At 39.5% G+C, this 19354-nt stretch overlaps 2 protein-coding genes and 7 non-coding genes across 9 annotated transcripts; 1 reads left to right on the top strand and 8 right to left on the bottom strand.

The window, feature by feature from the left end:
- Nucleotides 1-856: 856 nt before the first annotated feature.
- arl2 (ADP-ribosylation factor-like 2) lies at nucleotides 857-4187 on the top strand. Its single transcript, XM_056369361.1, has 5 exons — nucleotides 857-1063; nucleotides 1356-1466; nucleotides 2385-2547; nucleotides 3521-3601; nucleotides 3763-4187. The coding sequence occupies exons 1-5, from the start codon at nucleotides 999-1001 to the stop codon at nucleotides 3895-3897; spliced, it is 555 nt and encodes a 184-aa protein (XP_056225336.1). The 5' UTR covers nucleotides 857-998; the 3' UTR covers nucleotides 3898-4187.
- Nucleotides 4188-5000: 813 nt separating this feature from the next.
- LOC130164995 (small nucleolar RNA SNORD31) lies at nucleotides 5001-5074 on the bottom strand. The gene has a single exon (XR_008826687.1). It is a non-coding gene; the product is annotated as a small nucleolar RNA SNORD31 (small nucleolar RNA).
- A 154-nt stretch (nucleotides 5075-5228) lies between these two features.
- LOC130164997 (small nucleolar RNA SNORD31) lies at nucleotides 5229-5301 on the bottom strand. Its single transcript, XR_008826689.1, has one exon. It is a non-coding gene; the product is annotated as a small nucleolar RNA SNORD31 (small nucleolar RNA).
- Nucleotides 5302-6125: 824 nt separating this feature from the next.
- LOC130164996 (small nucleolar RNA SNORD31) lies at nucleotides 6126-6201 on the bottom strand. The gene has a single exon (XR_008826688.1). It is a non-coding gene; the product is annotated as a small nucleolar RNA SNORD31 (small nucleolar RNA).
- A 231-nt stretch (nucleotides 6202-6432) lies between these two features.
- On the bottom strand, nucleotides 6433-6559 carry LOC130164998 (small nucleolar RNA SNORD22). Its single transcript, XR_008826690.1, has one exon. It is a non-coding gene; the product is annotated as a small nucleolar RNA SNORD22 (small nucleolar RNA).
- Nucleotides 6560-6999: 440 nt separating this feature from the next.
- LOC130164994 (small nucleolar RNA SNORD30) lies at nucleotides 7000-7069 on the bottom strand. The gene has a single exon (XR_008826686.1). It is a non-coding gene; the product is annotated as a small nucleolar RNA SNORD30 (small nucleolar RNA).
- A 343-nt stretch (nucleotides 7070-7412) lies between these two features.
- On the bottom strand, nucleotides 7413-7477 carry LOC130164992 (small nucleolar RNA SNORD29). The gene has a single exon (XR_008826684.1). It is a non-coding gene; the product is annotated as a small nucleolar RNA SNORD29 (small nucleolar RNA).
- A 982-nt stretch (nucleotides 7478-8459) lies between these two features.
- On the bottom strand, nucleotides 8460-8534 carry LOC130164993 (small nucleolar RNA SNORD26). Its single transcript, XR_008826685.1, has one exon. It is a non-coding gene; the product is annotated as a small nucleolar RNA SNORD26 (small nucleolar RNA).
- Nucleotides 8535-10753: 2219 nt separating this feature from the next.
- sb:cb1058 (uncharacterized protein LOC394209 homolog) lies at nucleotides 10754-17145 on the bottom strand. The gene is made up of 3 exons (XM_056369359.1): nucleotides 17000-17145; nucleotides 14407-15184; nucleotides 10754-12269 (listed from the first exon to the last, which is right to left on the bottom strand). The coding sequence occupies exons 2-3, from the start codon at nucleotides 15109-15111 to the stop codon at nucleotides 12120-12122; spliced, it is 855 nt and encodes a 284-aa protein (XP_056225334.1). The 5' UTR covers nucleotides 15112-15184; nucleotides 17000-17145; the 3' UTR covers nucleotides 10754-12119.
- Nucleotides 17146-19354: the final 2209 nt, after the last annotated feature.

The raw sequence follows: 19354 nt of genomic DNA, 5'->3' as shown, positions 1-19354 counted from the left end.
CTGGCAGTGGTATAATACATGACCAAACATGTCACTCTCCCACAGCTGTACCAGATAGAGAACCTCCTGTTTTATGTTTGAGTTATGAGTCAATTTTAACCCTATCTCTGACACTTTGTAAACTAAGATGAAAATACATGTGAAGGATGAAAGTTTTTTTTAGAAAGTTTAGGATTGCCGGATGTTTCCTGAAACACAGGACGGGGTTAAAGGAAATTCTTCTAAAGTCAATGCACTATTTTCTAAATGTTATTTCAGTTTCACTGTAGGGTAAAAAGTTTATCGTCTCCGCTGATGAACTCAGTCTTGCTGCACTCTGTAACGTAATAAACTGAAATAAATTTCCTGACTGAATTTGATGAAATTATCCAAATAGAAAACATAAGGTCCACTTATTAGCTTTTTCTGGAGCAGACAGAGGCAGTTGAAAGCTCCAGGGGAAAGGGTTAGGGTTATTATTGTTTAGTCAAACTATTATTTCCAAGGTTGAAAATGAAATGAAATGAAATTTTCGCACCCTCTTGCCTGCACAGCATGTTTTCTGTTTCATGAAAATTGTATTAACTGTATCCTGCAAATATTCAGTTTTTATTTTGGAAATACAACCGTCTATATTCTGTATATTTTTGGAATCTATGTCTGACATACTATTGGACAGGAAATCTCCACACTGCTTATTAAATCTGTAATTCCGACAGCAGACAGACGGGGGCACCAAAGACATACAAATGCGCAGTGCCTCTACAGCACGGCCACACCTTAGAATGGTTACTGACCAATCAGCCATCTTAGAATGTTTTCCAAAACCAATCAACGTTCGCTCCTCACTAAACAGACCAATCGGTTGCTACGTGAGGCGGGATTAGAATTACAATCGCTTCCTGCATCGCAATGCTGCTTATGGATGCCAAATATCTTTCATATTAAACCCTTTATCTGTAACGAATATATATATATATATATTTGTAACAACAGCAGCTGAGCGACACAGTGCCGCGATGGGTTTGTTGACGATTTTGAAGAAGATGAAGCAGAAGGAGCGGGAGATGAGGCTTCTGATGTTGTATCCTCTCTGTAAGAGTTTACTAGCTTAGATGGTAACAAAGTAGCATCCATGCACTAACGTGTTATTATAACTGTCAATAACATAAAAACCACGAGCAGCACTTTATATCCGTATGTTTAGATAATAAACGGTGTTATGCTTGTGAAGTTTGTTTTACGTATTTCGTGCTGTATCATGCTAACTTTCTAGCTATGAAGCACTAGGCTGTAAAATAACTGATAGTTGGTGGCAGCATTTAACAATTAAATACTCTGGTGTGTCAGTTTGTTCTTTAACCTGGCTCGTGCAGAGGTCTGGACAACGCAGGAAAAACGACCATCCTAAAGAAGTTTAACGGAGAAGACGTCAGCACCATCTCCCCAACCCTGGGCTTCAACATCAAAACACTGGAGCACAGAGGGTAACACAAACAGCGGAGCTACAGCATGATATGACATTTATTCATACGGGTATTGTTTCTTATATACAACACGTACTGTACAGTCTTTCTCAAGAGGTCATTTTCAGTGAAGGCATTTATACATAGTCTAGGACAAGCACAGATATAATTCATACAATGATTCATGGTAGAATTATTTCTAGCTGCTTCAGTTTCAGGGTCCTGGCTCTGTGCATGCTGTCACACTGGGAAACTTAACACCTCTCAATCTATGACGAGTTAAAATGCCTGCTCAGAAAAAGATCTATAGCTTAAACACATTTTCTGAAATACAGATGTAGTTCCTAAAATGTTATGGGCGATTAGTGTCCTGTATTTGTCTTTCAGAACCTGCTCATACACCCCATGGGCATACAGTACTGTGCAAAAACTTTAGGTATTAAAGTCAGTTAACCTAACACAAAGTGAAGTAATCAGAAAAAAACCTAAATCAAATCAATATTTGGTTTGACCAACCTTTGCCTTTTAAAACAGCATCAATTCTCCTTGCTACACTTGCGCTCCGTTTCTCAAGGTACCTGGTTGCAAGCATCTTGGAGAACTTCTTGTGGATTGAGGCTGTTTCAGGGTCTTCTGTCTCTTCATGTAATCCCATACTGACTCCATGGTGTTGAGATCATGGCTCTTTTGGAGGACTCATGTTCTTCTGTCTCTGAAGAAAGTTCTTTATGTCTGGCTGTATGTTCAGGCTTGATGTCAGGCTGCAGAATTAATCTAAACAACTAAAGTGCCGAAATCTTTTGCATAGTACTGTAACTCATGAGTCAAAAAATCTGGTTTAATGTCAGTTGCTTTCTACATAATTTTTCATTTTTTTTACAATAACAGGCTGTATTTTTCTCCACATTCCTAATGTTGTCCTCTCTCTGTTTTTTCTAGGTTTAAATTGAATATTTGGGATGTAGGAGGTCAGAAGTCGCTCCGTTCCTACTGGAGGAACTACTTTGAGAGCACAGACGGGCTGGTGTGGGTGGTGGACAGCGCAGACAGACTCAGACTGGAGGATTGCAGGCAGGAACTCAGTTCACTGCTGCTGGAGGAGGTATACTGAATTACACACACTGGTGTTATCACAGCGTATATCTGCATGTCTTGAAAAGTTTTACATAGCACTGAATTTATTTCCTCAAAATACGCCTCAGAAAGTATTAAGAAGTGTCATCAAGGATTTTTTTCTTTCCTGCAGTAGACTGTAGACTGTAGTCAGATATTACTTTCAGCTGTTGGGGGACAGTTGCCTGGAAGTATCAACTCATTATGTGTTGATTTTAGTTAAAACTTAAATTCATAATTTATTTTTTAATTGGTAAATATGTGTGTGTTTTCTCCCCATCATATGGATCCAGGCATGACAAGTAAAAGGCTCTGAAAAAAAAAAACTCTCCCCAGCCTGAAAGACACAGAATGTGTCTTTGTGGTCATTTTGTCTCTTTGGGATAATTTGTCTGTGTAGACTTGTAACTGAGCTCTATGACAAACAAGAAATGTTATCAGTGACTGACCCCTCGGGCCTGTTCATTCATGGGTAGAGGTCGTGTTAATTGATTATTCATATTGCAAGGAAGTACTGTTTCATTGAATTGAGATAGAATTGCTTTCTATGTGGTATTTAAAAATTCTCAGATTAAATTTTTATTGTGGTTGCAGTATCTTTTAGATCAAAGAACTAGGTGTTGGAAACAAAAAACTGGCAGTCACTCACTAACCCCGAGGACCAGTCGGTTGGTTAGCTGGTTAGTCACTGGCATGTTGTCTGCATCTTCATAAATATGACGCTGAATCGTCTTTGAACTTTGCTGTGTTAGCGGATAAAGATTTCATTGTCGTGTAACAACACGTTAAACTCTGAATTTAATTTAACTAACATGTCTTATTCCTCAGAAACCAGTGTTAAATCCAAACAATACTGTATTGTCAAATTAAGGAGAGTATCGAGCAGCCCTTAGCACACGTCAGTGATTTATACACAACACATTTGGTATCATGCTCTCTTCCTTGTCCTTTCCTCCCTGCAGAGGTTAGCTGGTGCAACACTGCTGGTTTTTGCCAACAAACAGGACTTACCAGGAGCCCTTTCCAAAGAGGCGATACGAGAGGTGAGATTTACACTCACTTTACGATTGCTTATGTATTTCAGAAATGTCACAGTGAAATATGTCTTAATAGAGCCGTTTCAAATTTTTTTGTCATATTACACTTGAATTATCCGCAAGTTGTACATCATCTGTTTTTACGCTGCGTGTGTTCGCTCCTGCAGGCGCTGGCTCTGGATGAGATTAAAAGTCATCACTGGTGTATCATTGGCTGCAGTGCAGTAACAGGAGAGAACTTGTTATCTGGAGTGGACTGGCTATTAGATGATATCGCTGCGAGGATCTTCACTGCCGACTGAGCATGACCATGGAGTTCAGAAGTATCAAAAAAGAGCTCCATTTTTTTTGTTCCATCAGCTGTTTGCAGTCTCCAGAGCTGACTGTATCCATGTCCACCTAATGCACACAGCTTTTTTTTTTTCTCATTCTATGTTCATGTAGGCTGTTGATCCAGGTATCTTGGAGGGAGAGTGATCAACAGTGAGAATTCCTCTGATTTCAAATGTACTGAAACCTTGAGTTTTGTTTACACACAACTGTATGTAATGCCTCACTGTATCAAATGTTTCTAATAAAACTTGATGCCTAATGAATTGTCACCAGGTTAAAATTTACCCTTGAATGTCATCTACTCATGTAGAATGCTGCAGTTAGCTCATCTGTTAATTGGCAATTTAAATTTCCATTTATTTAGTGGCACCACAAGCTGTCTTAGATAATGTCCTGCTAATTTTAAAGTGTCCTCTTGATTAACTCTAATCAGTGTTTGTTTCACTGCCTGAAACGCTTTGCAGTTGTAACATGTGACTCCATATCTTGTGTAGGTTGGATGAACTACAGCTGGTAGACCTCCCACTTTTGATGCACTAAATTTGAGCAATGAGAATCACCAAGTGATTTTATTTTTGGACTGATTTGATCTTGGATTACAGATACAATTACTCAACTATTGATCAGTTTGATTTTAGGAAAAAAAAAAAAAAAAAAAGTATGCAATTGAATGGGGTATCTGTAAAGCTAATTGCCAATTTATAAAATGGTTACAAGTGGGCAAATACCCTGTATGCCAAAATTGAAGAAAAGCTTTGCCTCCACCAAAAAGTGACAGGATCGGTGAGACTACAAATTTGAACCACACAAAGAGCTTGAAGTGAAGTTTCTTTATTTAAGATTTCCATAGCTCAGAAGGAAAAACCTTGTAATAGGTCAGTCAGCTGGATACATTTTAATATCACAAACATTTTAATCAGATATTCTAAGCAGCCAGTTGAGCTCAAGAGAACTGCAGCAATCTTGGAGAATATGATGGCGTCCAGGTTCTGTCCCAACTCTGCAAAATAAGACAGACTTAGAACTGGGTGGTAAAAGCTGCATTGATTTCAACTGAAAATGTTGTTATAGTTTTGATCAGAGGGGATACCAATCAGTCATGAATTTTCAGACTGGGGCGGTAATAAAGAACTCATCACTTCCACATTGAACCTTGATTGAAAGTTTAACTCTTACCATACATGCCAACGCAGCAGGCAGCATCCCAAGAAGACTTAGCTTGACAGCAACCTGAAACATGAACACTTTGTAAGTGACAAATACAGAGACACTAATACAGAGAAACTAAAGCTTTTAGTCTCACGATCAGAGGGGATACCAATCAGTCATGAATTCTCAGACTGGGGCGTAATAAAGAACTCATCACTTTAGCTTTCACACTTAATTGGGACATATTGTTTCAGGACATGAAATGGAAATCTTCCATTAAAAACACTCACCAAAAATCAGTTGATGCAGAGAACTGTCTGACCTGGGAGGGAGGAGGGGAGATTAAAAATTGTTAGGAATTTAAGTCAACTACAAAACTAAATTTTCAATTGTACAAAACTTTATATGCATTTAGCCTTTGCTCACTTTCAAGTTTCAGCACTGTTGCAGTTTGATTAATTTTACAAAATTGTCTTTGAAGCCATATCATTTGTGGAGAAATAATGGGCTCTTGAGCTGCTAATGTTCTGGGGTAAGCAAGTATGCATTCTCAGGTTCAAGCTTTTAACTGCCTTGCTTTAATAGTTTGCTCAAGTTTATTTGAAATCTTATAACTGCACTTGTGTTTAGTTGAAGCATATTTTCCATCCTTTTGTCTACAACTCAAAAGCCTTTCTTGGCAAGGACTCTTGAGGTTTACAAATGACTTCCAATCCAAAGTTTGAACAGTTCAAACAAGCACATTGTGGTCCCATGTGTTAAAATTCAACTTACAAAGTTTAATTCAGCAGCTTTGTGTTAAGATACAGATGGTTACAAAGCAATTCAGTAAATGACACACATGCTGATTAATGACAGATGAACTGCTCATTTTCTAATTGTTCAGATCAACCCCCTGTACATACCAGAAAGGCCAACTAAACACTCATTTACCTGCAGCACAGCCCCAGATGTCGAAGAGGCAGACAGCATTTCCAAACCTACAAACAAGTGAAAAGGGTCAGTCAGTCACTCTAGCTTCATTAGTGTGAATGACAATTTCTCAACTGTGTGATCAGAGGGGATACCAATCAGTCATGAATTCTCAGACTGGGGCGGTAATAGAGAACTCATCACATCTACTTGACAATAATCAGCAACCACACCAAGCAGATACCTACCTCAACTCTGATAGTCTCATCAACCCCAGTGACTTCAGTTCAGTCCTAATGGAACAGACAAGCAAGAAATTCCTGTCAGACGATGCAAGTTCACTTCAGATGATGCACCGATTGTTACCTTCAGTCAAAACAAAAGCAAAAAACAATTAAGATGGCCTCTAGATCACAACATTTCTCATCTGTGTTTAGCATGTTTCCATTCAGACTGTTGGTAACCCCAACAGGTCTTCCCCTTATTGCCAAGGTAACACCAGTGGGTTCACCTTTTCAGGTTCTGGCATTGACACAAGGCGTAAGACTTGTGCGGGTGTCATCATGAAGGAAACTGGGTGTTAACACCGATAGCTTAACCTGCCTTCACCTATGCCGTGTGATTTAAGCTTAATGATGCTGCTTTTCGTTTCCCCAAAGCCAACATTAATCAAATTTAAGTTTCTTAATCAGGTGCTATGTGAACACTGGAACAGGTTTAACTTGCTGTAACCATTTCTGTTCATACTGGGCAAATGATGGGACAGAATGTCTTCAGTTATTAAGACAGAGTAAAAATCTGTTTCGATATCCACCAATCTGACTAGTTTATAGGCAGTCATAAAAACTGAACCTATTAACAGGAGTCAATGCCTCAAGGACTCACCTGGACTGGCACCTTTGTGAGAAGTTGAGGGCATCTTCCAATACCAAGCACCTGTAACAGACAAGATACTGTCAGGTCCGACTACAAAATGGCAACAAGGTTTATACCATCAACTGTTGACCTTCAGATATCAGAGATTCCATTTCTCAACAGGATTTCAGACGAACGAGATTCCAAATATATCTCATCATATACAGCAGGTCTGGGAATAAAAGCTACTGGTAGTATTTAACTTGCAACTAAATTTTACCTTCAACTAGAGCACTTCCATCATGTTGCTGAAGCGGTTGATGAATCACCTGGTGACAGAAGACAAAATTTAGTTTACTACACATTGTTCAAAAGAAACCCTATTTTGCATTCATTCACAAGTTGAGTTTAAAATATTTTAGTTGTGCAGATCACTTTGTTGATCAAGCTGCTATGGTTACAGCACACATGTCGCAGCATTATAAGCCAAATAGTTTTAGAAAGTACTTGCAATTTAAGTGCAATAAAGACAAAGTTAACCAAGCAAAAAAAGTTATACATAAACGCAGTTGCTCAGATGTTCGTGTCGTTTCACATTGGATCAAAGTGAGCTAAGTATCATCATCATTGGAACTGCATTATGAGCAGACATGAAGTCCTTAGTCACTTTAAAATAAGATGCAAGGGAACAGGAGGAGGATAGGGAAAAAGTACCATGTGACTTCCAATTGGCATCTTCCTTTTCCAAGTGTCCACTCAAGAGGCCCCTGCAAGACAAAGTGGCTCTTCAGCACAGTTCAACTGGAACCTTTTGCAACATATCAAGAGTCAGTGTTTGATCAGGGCTTTGGTGACAAATTGCCATGTGACATTAGTCGTCCAGGTGTTTGATGGGTGCTACCCCATGTCATCCTTTCAAACAGTCAGAAAAACCTTGCCATTGACATAACATTGTAGGGAACTAACACTTAATGCCAAAATTAAATGCAGTGATGAGCTGAGCTCAAATATGTTGAAATTTGCATTTAAGATTTCTGTTCACAATTTAAAGCCATATGAACTGGAGACTTGTTCAAGTGCAGGAAAGGCTTTTCTTATGATTACAATCACTAAAACTTATGTAGAGACTTACATGTTCAGATGTTGAGGGAGCATCCTGTCTCAGACTTCTAGTCAAACTCCTAACAAGCAAAGAAACACTCAGTAAATCGCATGCTTAAGTAAACATTTTCTATTAGTACAACTAGGGGTGATCAGATTATAGGCTGACATCACTGTATTCAGGCATATGCTTGTCATTAGTTGTAATCATCATGTTTACACCCAAATACTAAATAACCTCTTGGAACAAAGATCTTTTACTCACCTCAGTGCACTTTCCAGCTGTTTTGACATAAGTGAACGAACACTGCAGACCAACCTACAAAGAAAACCAGTGGTTAGCCATAAACAGGAAAATCTGAGTGTCAGTATTCAGCAAGGCTGAAGAGATTTATAAAAATAAAAAAAGTCAGATTTCATTAAAGCTTGTCAAGTTTAACATGACCAATCTACAGGTCTCTGATCTTAAGAAAAATGACCACAACTGCAACAATTTGGATGTTGGAGCCCATGTGCTACTCAGAATCTGGTAAAGTAGTTTCTTCAAAGCTGATTCAGTAAGAGAGAGTTCAGGGAATCATCACTGCAGCACACACAGCTCCTCAAGAGCCAACTAAAGGCTGATCTGTAAATAGATGACTGAAATTACCTTCTGTGGATGATCTTGCAACAGTCATGACACCTGAACAAGGGGGGGGGAGAATGAGAAAAATATTTAAGTGTGCATTTCATAGTTTATGGAGCAGCTTAATGTGAATACTTAAAATAGCAGCTTCATGCTACTCAGTATTTTGAGAGATTAAAGTTTCCTCAAAGATGTTCAGTGAGAGAGTTCAAATAGGACATCATTGTAGCACGAGGCTTCATGATATGCCATGCTATTCAATTCACATTAACTATTTGCGTTGACAAGTCAATCCAACAGTGTGAACACATGGTAGAAATTACCTTTGCAGCAAACAGTTTCTGGATCTCCCGCCATCTAGAGGAAGGAAAGTGGGCAGAAATGATTGCATTAGCATGCTACAGCTAGCAGGTCTATTTCCTCTGGTCGGCCAACACGTGACCGCTCCATTCAACGTGTTCAGGCCCACACAGGTCGGTAAAATATAAAATGTAATAGCGTCTCACATCAGAGTAATAAAGTACAATCACAGTCATTCAGTACAGGTCTGTGAAAATTCTCATCATTGAGAGACACTACCAACCACGCAGCGGCCATTACGATCAGTCGTACAAGATTTCACCTTGAGTTTTCCAACAAATATTATGTGCAGAGTTTAGAAAACATGTTGTACTTAATGTTAACAAATATGTCAGATAACATTGATATGTTTAACTGACGGATGAGTAAGGATTGGATTGGATGCTGCACCCAGACTCTGCACTTACGTTGCTTGCTAAAATACCACATTAGCTTTTAATACAGCTTGAAAAGGATAAACTGCCAATGCATGTTTATTATAATAGTACAACACTAAACTATCACAAGTGTATGTTCAACATCGTAATGTAAAAGTTTGCAATTGAATGAGCGTTGACAAAAATAAGTCTCTTACCTCGACCAGACGAGAGAAGCAAGTGGAAGAGGAAGCGGGTCCGTCTGCTTTTTATGTCCCGCCTGAAGGACTCCTCCCACCCTGTAAAGCCGGGTGAAACCCGCGTCAACATTTCCATGAGCTACGTGTAGCTTTGCATGAATTAAACCTGAAGAAGAAATCTATTTTATACTTTATACTCACCGTTTAGAGAGCAAAGACTTTGAAGAAACTTGAAGAAAGTGTAAAGAGTTTGTTCTTTGCGTCACTTCCGTTAAAGAAAAAGTAGTACAATTTTTACATCCACAAGATGGCAGTGACGTTATGTCCCCATGTAGAAGCAGAAACATGTCATGCCCACGTCCATTAAAACATTTTAAGATTTATCAGCCATTTATTTTGTGGAAATTAATATCAAAATGATCGAAGTTGCGCTGAAGAACAGAAACCACACTCCCTTACTTATGCTGTTAGACCAGTTCCTGTTGAGTGTTTTCAAAATAAAAAGTTTCTGTAGCTACACACAGTTAACACAAACATACACAGATAAAGAGACGGTCACCTTAAATCCTTAAATCATTTTGATTTCTACTGGGAAACTTAAACTACTTTCAAGGTGCATGGAAAGAAATAGTCTTAAAGAGGCAAAACTCCAGCAACACTTGTATTACATAGGCTTAATCAAAATATGTTGGTCTCACAATAAAGTTATTCATCGTACTACACTGACATATACTTTATACTACAAGCACTGCAGTAATTTTGACCATTTTATCTAAGCTATATTTTTCATGTTTGAAATTAATAAAAATAATAATTAATTAAACTATACTTTGAGCTATTGCATTGTGGTAGGTATTATGTGCACTATAAAGGCCTTTAAATAGTACATTTGCTACTTCATTTACTGTATATAGAGCACATGTCCTCATAGTGAATATCTGTAAATATACCATAGTGTATGGTATATTACAGTCAGATTAGATCAAAGCTGAGTACAGTTTTTCTAAGGGCCAACTGTGAGTTCAGTGCATAAAAGTCACATCTTCATGTGATTTTCGTATTTTCTTCAGCCACCTTTTGACGCTGTTCATTGTTTCATGGCAACCGTTGCCATGGTGTTGACTTATGATGGTGTGATGCTGTGTTTGACATCTCATTCACTCTGATTCATCCATAGAATAATAACTTTGACGTCAGCTACTTAAAATTCAGGAAGCTCAGTTGATATTTACAGTGACAGTTTTACTGTAAAAATGAATATAGCCAGTAGAATAACTTCAGTGTTTATTTACCCCAAGAAAAGTGTTTCTTGTTATGGTTTCAGACTTCAGAAGCTTTCATGAGGATACAAAAGGATTTTTTATAAAAATTAACAAATTTTTAAGATAGTCATTAAGATGATAAGGAGAAGTTTTCTTCTGCAGCCTATTGAGTCAGCTCTTCATGGACAACATTTGAGGTAATATAAAAACCAAATAGATAGTGAATAACAGAAAATTACAGCAGGTGTATTGTAAACATGTTTTACATTTTAACAAGGTTCAGTCATTAATAACTCTTAAATACTGTTTGAGATTTAGGTTGGCGTACTCTTTTCAAATCAAAACACATAAAACATGGTGCGGCTTCAATCAAACAATCAGTTGTTGCTGTTGCAGGTTCATAACCAGACTATAAAAACTGTTGCTCTGTCTCAAACACAAACATGCAAACACTCTCCTGTCTTGTTCCATCAGGTTAAACAACCTTCACCAGAACACACACAGGGATGAACTTTATCTCATGAGGAAGTCAAACACTGTCAAGCTGGACTACGTGACATCTCTTGTGTATTTCTGTGTGCACACAGATGGGAAAACCCCGTGTTAAAATAGGTATTAACCGCAGTTTCTCCATAATTATTTAACATACAAATGTGTGTTAATGTGGATCACAATGACAGTGTCTGTAGACACTGACTAGCTGGATGCATGTGTCTGTCATTAACCACAGCTGATTACTGATTAGCAGCAATAAATGGCACTGATTACCAGACAGAATTGTGAATATTATCAGGAAAAAAGTCAACTAATAAGTCATCACTACTCTTTGGAAATTTTCCATTCCCTTTGCTTACACATCAACACTTACGTTTCATAGTGCTAAACCAAAGGGGCAGAGATTATCTGTACTACAAGCTCTTAATAGTGGGCTGGATGTAAGGAGCTACGTTAAGATATGTTCAGACATTCTTACGCCTCTGACTAAAATCTGAAATTAGCAACATAGAAAAGGGGAACTAGAGTCAGCTGAACTCAGTCACATAAAGACTGAACTTTAAAATTCAAGTCAGTCTCATAGACTTCAATGTAAAATCAACAGCTTGACCTCCCCAGCTCCTTTAGTAAAAGTAAAAGGTCTGCAGTATGTGTGCAAACTAATGTGTGCCACCATATGACAAGGCAGTACACTTGATGTTAAGTAATTAAGACTCAGTAACTAACATAAATAATTGATATTACTGAGGCTTAATGAATGACTCAAACACATCATGCAGCTATAAAGGTCCCCTCTGTTGTCCATCACTATTCAGCATAATCATGATTTGTACAAATTACTTAATTTGTTTTAATCGTCCATGTCAGTGTTCAGTACTACCGAAACTCAGCCAACACAGAGTTGTTTCGTTGCTGCTTCTTTGACAAAGGTGAAGGTGGCGATGATGATGTCACAGGTGTGAGCGTGACACTGTAGAGGTTGGTGATGAAGGCCTCCCAGCCGCGACGAAATGCTCGGTCCAAGGCCTGATGGGAAGAAGAGGGTAAAGGTTAGTAAGGTCAGATATAGCAATAAGACTGGACCTGAAAATGGTCGCTACATATGAAGCAGAAATGTGATTTATACAGTCACACCTCATCATTACAGTTTTGTACAGATACTAAAGACATAAATAAGATGAAAGCAGTTGTTTATGTTGTGTCCCACTGCGGTCATGCTAGCAGCTAAGGCGTTTTGGTGCTTTGAAATAAATGCTAACATTATACACACAATGACAATGCTAATATGTTGATATTTAGCAGGTATATTAACCATGTCTACCCTCATGATTTAGTGTGTTTTTACATTTTCTAACTAGCACTTAACACAAAGTACAACCGGGGCTGATGGAAATGATATCAGTTTCGCAAGTGTTTGTTCACAAACCATAAAAATTTGAACTTAATGGTGCCAGAGGAAAAGTTGAAGGACCACCAATTGCAGTCTGGACTAAAGTTGTGGCCCAAATGACTTAGCCAACCCTAAAGACATGCTGTCTGCGTGGCTAAACATTTTCAGGATGGTTCTGTGTTTTCCTAAGAATATAATCATATAAATTCTTCAAGGTTTCCTGGAAAGAATTGTGTTGTGTAGTGCTTATTATAAGGAAAATGAAGATAAAGTTGAGACTTTTATTTTAGTTGGCGTTTTGTTACTTGTGTTGAATTTATAAGTAGTATTTTCAGAGGAATTTCCTTTAAAGAACTGTTCCATTTAAACCCAAGTAAATACTCAGTCATGACTCCTTTATCCTTTTATGCCGCATATGTGTTCAATTGTTTGCTTCCTTGCAGAGGAAAGTCACGTTTTTCTATGTTCAGCTGACCTGCTCTTGACTCACTAAAAGACTATTCATTGGAAATAGTTCAAGTGTACAAACTGACTCTCTCTATGTGAAACTACATAATTGTTTCAAGGGAACCTCCCAGGAAATTAAAGATGTTTAAAATAAAGTGTTGACCATTTTGTGAAGCAGGTGCTCAGCTGTATTAATTATCTTAATTCCATCTGGGAAAAAAAACAGTCACTGGAAAACTAACGCAGTTTTGTCTGGAGCTACTTGGTCTCACATGTCACCGGGTGGTGGCAGTTCAACAGAAAATAATCTGTCTCATGTTGGTGTATTTGAAATCTGTTTAGGGACCTAAAGATATAAAACTACTGCTGTATAACAGCAAAAAGAAAAATGTATGTAGCAGAGCTATAGTTTCTCAGCATTCTTGCCTTTTCATCCTCTTGAGACCGCTCAGATTTATCTTAGGACCCGCTGCTGAAAGCCTGTTGCTGTAGTAGCTGGTGATTTTTGTGCGACTCAAGAAATCTCAACCAGCACTTTTCAGCTTGCTCGTTTTTCATTATAAAATACAGGTATCTTCTCTACACCTGCCCTTATGCACAGAAACTAGCTGTGATTTTGGTGTGATTGCCTTTGAATCTACCAAGAGGTCAGCCTGTGATGCCTGAGGGTGCAGCTGATTGGTTAAACAGCAGTGGAATGTTTTCATGGTGTGGGTTTAGTAGGCGGGTCGCCGCTGCCGTACTTCGTTCCACTGATCAAAGGACATGATACACGGGGCACAGGAATGTCACCTCTGTGCATGTGTTTCCATGTGAGCAGAAAAGCTTCAGGAGCATGTGAATCAGGTGAGGGTATACGGTGCAGGTACACCGCTGCTTGTTCACATGCACAGCTAAAAGCCCGTCAGTGAAACCTCTGTTCCAGCTCAGTGTTTTCATGTCATTAAACATGACGTAAAGGAAACATCCTAACAGAGGAGGTTGCTTAATGTTTTTGGTGACATGCACCAATGGCTGCTGTACCTTGACCCTACTGGTCTGTTATTAAGGTGATATGATAGTCTCCATGGTGATTAATAGCCCAGTATGTGAAGGATGGTGAGGGAGAAGTTTACCCTCTGTTCCACAAACTCCGAGGACACGATTATGTAACCTTCAGGGGATTAAAGTTTAACCAGATGGGGTTAGGCTGGATATGGAATTTATGTAAATGAGAGCGACAGAAAGCAGAAGTTAATAAGTGTGCTCTTCTGCAATATGCTGATAACAAATTGATAGAAACTACACAAGGCTCTCACTTTGTATCTATTGTCTGATTTCTCTCACCTTGCGGTAATTCTTCATTGTGTTCCTCTTCACCACCTTCATCCCCTCCTCTTGCTCTCTCTTCATCCTCCTCTCCTCTTCTCCCTCCTCTTCCCTCCCCCTCTTCTTGTCTCTGATGAGGACCTGGTCATCCTCATCTTCCCGGACCGGGAAGTGAACAAGCGCGGGCTCATTCCCTCTTCCTGCTTTCTCATTCTCTTCCTCCACCTGCTTCAGTTTCTCCATCTCTACCATAATCATCACCCTGGTGCCTTCCAGGTCATGGGAGTCAACCAGACTCTCCTTGCCCAGGCTGGGCCTCTCGTCCCGGGCTGCATCCTCCTCGGTCCTCCCCTCCTTCTGCTTCCTCCTGGAGCTTCTTCTCCACCTGCTGCTGCGCCGGCTGGGTTTCCTGCGCAGGAGAGTCTCGCCATCGTCTTCCATCAGCCCTTCATTGAACTCAAATGCCTCAGCATCGTCAACCTCATCTGCCCCTGAATTGTTCCCCACACTTGTGGCCGGGCTGCTCATGGCTCTCCCTTCTCTGCTGGCATCCTCCACCCCACTCCCTCTCTCCTCTACTTCGTTTGCCCTCACCTCCTCCCCTTCTCCGGTGGTCTCAGGCTCATCAAGTCGACCGTAGAAGCCGCTGGATTTATCCAGAAACTTTGGGGCCCGGATGGAGCTCCTGGTTGAGTTTTTCCGGGAGTTCTTGCCAATCGTCATATCGTTTCTCGTTGTGTCTTGTTTCTCTTTCACTTCTTGTGTCCTCTGCCACACTCTTACTTCTCACACACCTCTGAAAGAGAAGGTGCAAGTGAGATTAGCTTAATGCCATTACATAACCCTGCTCTCAGACTCACTCTTTGGGTCACTGTTCACACTCACAATCTTTTTCAAAATCTTCATTTCATAGTAGCTGCAAGAGATTTTCATATAAGCCAAAGTTCAGGAAAGGTGATAGATAATATAGATGAAAGAGGAGATAAATGGCATGAAATGAGACCAAAGATGGAAGATAATTCAGATTCTATGTCAGTGTCATGGGTTAGTGTGATTGCCTACATGTTTTAGGTGGATCTGCTGCTGCGGACAGGCTGCTGCTATGCAAACACCACAAAATGTTTATGGAGGAAAATAACAAACTATCCTCTTTTGGTCATAGTGTTTCACACTCATAGTTCTACTTTTGACTTGACTATGGCTGAGTACATATGTGTGTGTGTGTTCGACACTGGAGGTCAGAGTCAATGTTATCAGGGTCGTGGTGATAACTGGATGTCAAAGATGAAGACAGAATGTACTTACAACTGAAAATAAACACACACATGCACACCAAGAGTCAGACTTTGACACTGATCTAACCAGCTGGATGCTGAACAGCTGCCAAAACCAATGACTGCTTATCTCTCATTGCCAAAGTCAGCCCAACTTTTGTCTTGTACTCGGTTTTTGTTCAAATTATCAGACAAAATTCACTAATTTCAACAAATATGAGAAAGGGTCAAAACGCAACTTATAGAGGGGGCATCAGTGAGGTCACAGCAGCTGTTTTCCCGCTGTGACATCATTGATTGGGTTTTCACCAAAAGTGAAACACGCTTAATGGTTTCTGCCCTATAAACTTTATCACCCTCCAACCTTACGTCATAAATATGCATAAATACTGTTCTGTTGGCATGCACTTTTGATCTCACCTGTCAGTATCTACATTTCACTACAATCCACTGAAAAGACGCCTATTCGTTATTATAATTTTCCCTTACGTTATCTTTCCCTCTGAGATGATGATGAGAGGGTGAATACCACTAATATATCTGCATGCTTGATGTGAAGTTGGCTAGCTTTGATTAGCTTAGCTTAGCTTAGCACAAAGACTGGAAATAGATAGATAGATAGATAGATAGATAGATAGATAGATAGATAGATAGATAGATAGATAGATAGATAGATAGATAGATAAATACTTTATTTATCCCTTAGGGGAAATTCATGAACAGCTAGCCTGGCTCTGTCCAAAGGTAACAAATCTACCTGCCAGCATTTCTAAAGTTTACAAGTTACAATGTTATAATTAATTTTTGTATAACACATATAGCTATGTAAAAAAGGAGAGTGGTTAAGATAACAGCATTCTGTGGAAATGTATGCTAAGCAGGTTCAGATATGACAGGTAGCATCTCACATAATCTGATGAAATTCACAGCATCTGCCACTGGTTCAGATTACAAAGTTAAACTGCAGATAAGTATAATTGAACATGAGGAAAATAAAAAAAGAAACAGAGAGTGACCAAAGATGGATAAAGGAGACACCAGCAGAGCAACGTTTTAAAATTCAATGACATAATGTTGAGAGTGTAGAGAAAGCAAGTGATTCATAGAGCAGCGAGCAGATTAACACTGAGAAAATCAGAAAAAAAGACTGAAAGAATGAGAAGAAAAGAATTTAACATCCTGCCATTTATTGGAAGAAGAAGCAAGGGAGCTGTAAAGTGAAGTTTCTGGTATAAAATAATTTATAGACACGTGACATTTACACTTAAAACAATGTGACAATGTAGCAATGAGCAAAATGTTTGGGTTTTTTTTAGATAAAGAGGAACAAGTCTTACCTTATATGTTTCTGTTGTCTCCTGTCCTTCTGTGTGTGTGTGTGTGTGTGTGTGTGTGTGAGCAATGGTGAGCAATACCTCCTCTGTGTATGAGTCTGAGTGAATGACTGAGAGCTGGGAGCTCAGCACACTCTCCTAACACACAACGTCACACGTCCACCCTGCCCGAACGTGCAGGTCTCTCTCTCTCTCTCTCTCTCTCTCTCTCTCTCTCTCTCTCTCTCTCTCTCTCTCTCTCTCTCTCTCCCTTCCTAACCGGACACACCTCTCCTGTACATAGTTAAACACAGATTGACTTAACGTTATGATTTAAAATCAGTAACAAGAGATAGAGGGACAAATATACCCCTGCCTATATCTCACACACATAGAGGCGTACTCAGCAAGGACTAAAATATTCATCTCACAAATCATCATACCAGCAGAAACCAAACATCCCATTCTGATATCAGAAGCCATCAATCATTAACCATTAACGTCCTCAGCTGTCAGACATAAACCTGCAGAGTACAGATGTGACTTTCAACCCAACTTTAACCTCTGATAACATTACAGACTGAAGTCTTCTCCTGTATGAGGTTTTATATAAAAGGTGGTATTTTCCCCTTGGAGCTCAATGAGACTCATAATCATTAACTTCTCTTTAATTAATGTCAAACCCCCTTAAATGATGATATATGGTCACAATTCTTTAAGACACAAATTTAAAGCATCCAAACAAAAATGTTATATTATATTTTACTTTAAGACAAAAATATCGGCACATATATCGTTTTTACTTCCAAATGTTGCATTTTAGCCTCAGGAGTCCAGTATGGGTCAGGCTGTAGCCAACATATCATCAGCTGGTTATAGCACCTCACTGACACACTTATCAGTTTAAAGGAACGTCAATAGGCCCAATAAAAAGACAAGAAAGTGATTAGCTTTATTTAATAGATCCAATTGACTTTACAAATCAACCCTGATATTCTTTAATTGTCAAATTGACCAGTCAAAGGACATTTACTGAACTTTAAAAGACCTTTTCACAATGCTAACCCATCAGTAATCCTGCATAAGGTCCATACAGTATCCCATACTAACATAATTCCATGAATATGTCATTTGGAACGCACAAGCTCATTTATCTTATATTGATTTAATAACAAAATTATTAACATTCAAGAGAAACAATGTGTTTTAGTTTGAGGCGTGCGATATGTGACCCACGTTCAAATGGCAGCCACTGGTATAAAGTCAGCTGCCTTCTATCCATATCCACTAACGTGTCTAAATCACTATTGTTTACTGATAAGCAGGTAAACCTTAATGGAAAGTATGTGTTTATACAGATAGAATGAATGAGCTTGGTCACTGAATGTTATCCGACTGTTTGGACGACAAACACTGTGTCTGGGTGGGACAGGGAGTGGGAGCTACTCAGCTATGTGTGTGTATGTGTGTGTGTGTGTGTGTGTGTGTGTGTGTGTGTGTGTGTGTGTGTGTGTGTATCTACATGCCTGTTTTATTTAACGTCAGGATGTACAGTACACACACACCTTCTTGTACATGCACACACATGCATACTGTGCAACTGCGGGGACACACCAAGATCAGGAAAAAACACACACACACACACACACACACACACACACACACACACACACACACACACACACACACACACACACACACACACATAATAATGGAGCGTGATATGTTATTAATGAGTGACAGTTTGAGTGAAGATGATAGTTTAAAAGTTACAGACAGGAATTAAACAAGTCACAAGTTAAGTGCAGCCAACAAAAGCACTTGAACGTGTCTGTGAGTGTATCATTGCGGTTCAAATATGGTGTGTGTGACTTCCACTCCTCTTACTCACCTCCCAGTGCACCTTCATCTTACAAGCCCTGTGTGAGTGTGTCATGCGATGAGGTAGACTCACGCCTCCGTATCCCTCCATATATGGTCACGAAGCGGACAACTTCCCTGCAGAGAGGGTGTTAACAGCTGTCAATCACACGGGCCTGTAAAAACCTCAGCTGTGTTGAGGTGAGAATCCCCACCTGCGTGGGTATTCACCGATGACAGTGCCGGACGCCGGGAGCAGGTTGCCATGGTCACCGTCAAACAGGGACAAGTTTTGCTTTTTGGTAGCTGTAGTTAGGCGGCTAGTGCTGATTTTGATGTGGTGAAACTGCAGAAAAACAAGTCTATAAGTGTGACACGGCTAAGTCACAGCTCTGCCTCAACCTGACACACTCAGAGAACAGGTGTGCTGCTGGCTGGGTTTCAAATAAGGCAAATTAAGCAGGTAGTCGTTCAACTTCTCAGCCAAGTCAGCATTTCTTAAACAAATTGGCGTCAGAA

Source organism: Seriola aureovittata, chromosome 23, assembly GCF_021018895.1.
Source record: "Seriola aureovittata isolate HTS-2021-v1 ecotype China chromosome 23, ASM2101889v1, whole genome shotgun sequence".
NCBI lineage: Eukaryota > Metazoa > Chordata > Actinopteri > Carangiformes > Carangidae > Seriola > Seriola aureovittata.
This window is presented reverse-complemented; position numbering and strand designations above follow the sequence as displayed.

What these genes read in the sequence shown, in the direction of transcription:
- arl2 (XM_056369361.1), top strand. Translation starts at nt 999, where the DNA reads ATGGGTTTGTTGACGATTTTGAAGAAGATGAAGCAGAAGGAGCGGGAG. An exon ending in AAAACACTGGAGCACAGAGG is followed by an intron (nt 1,467 to 2,384) that starts GTAACACAAACA and finishes TGTTTTTTCTAG; the next exon opens with GTTTAAATTGAATATTTGGG. An exon ending in GTTCACTGCTGCTGGAGGAG is followed by an intron (nt 2,548 to 3,520) that starts GTATACTGAATT and finishes TCCTCCCTGCAG; the next exon opens with AGGTTAGCTGGTGCAACACT.
- sb:cb1058 (XM_056369359.1), bottom strand. Translation starts at nt 15,111, where the DNA reads ATGACGATTGGCAAGAACTCCCGGAAAAACTCAACCAGGAGCTCCATC. An exon ending in CAATGAAGAATTACCGCAAG is followed by an intron (nt 12,270 to 14,406) that starts GTGAGAGAAATC and finishes TCTTCCCATCAG; the next exon opens with GCCTTGGACCGAGCATTTCG.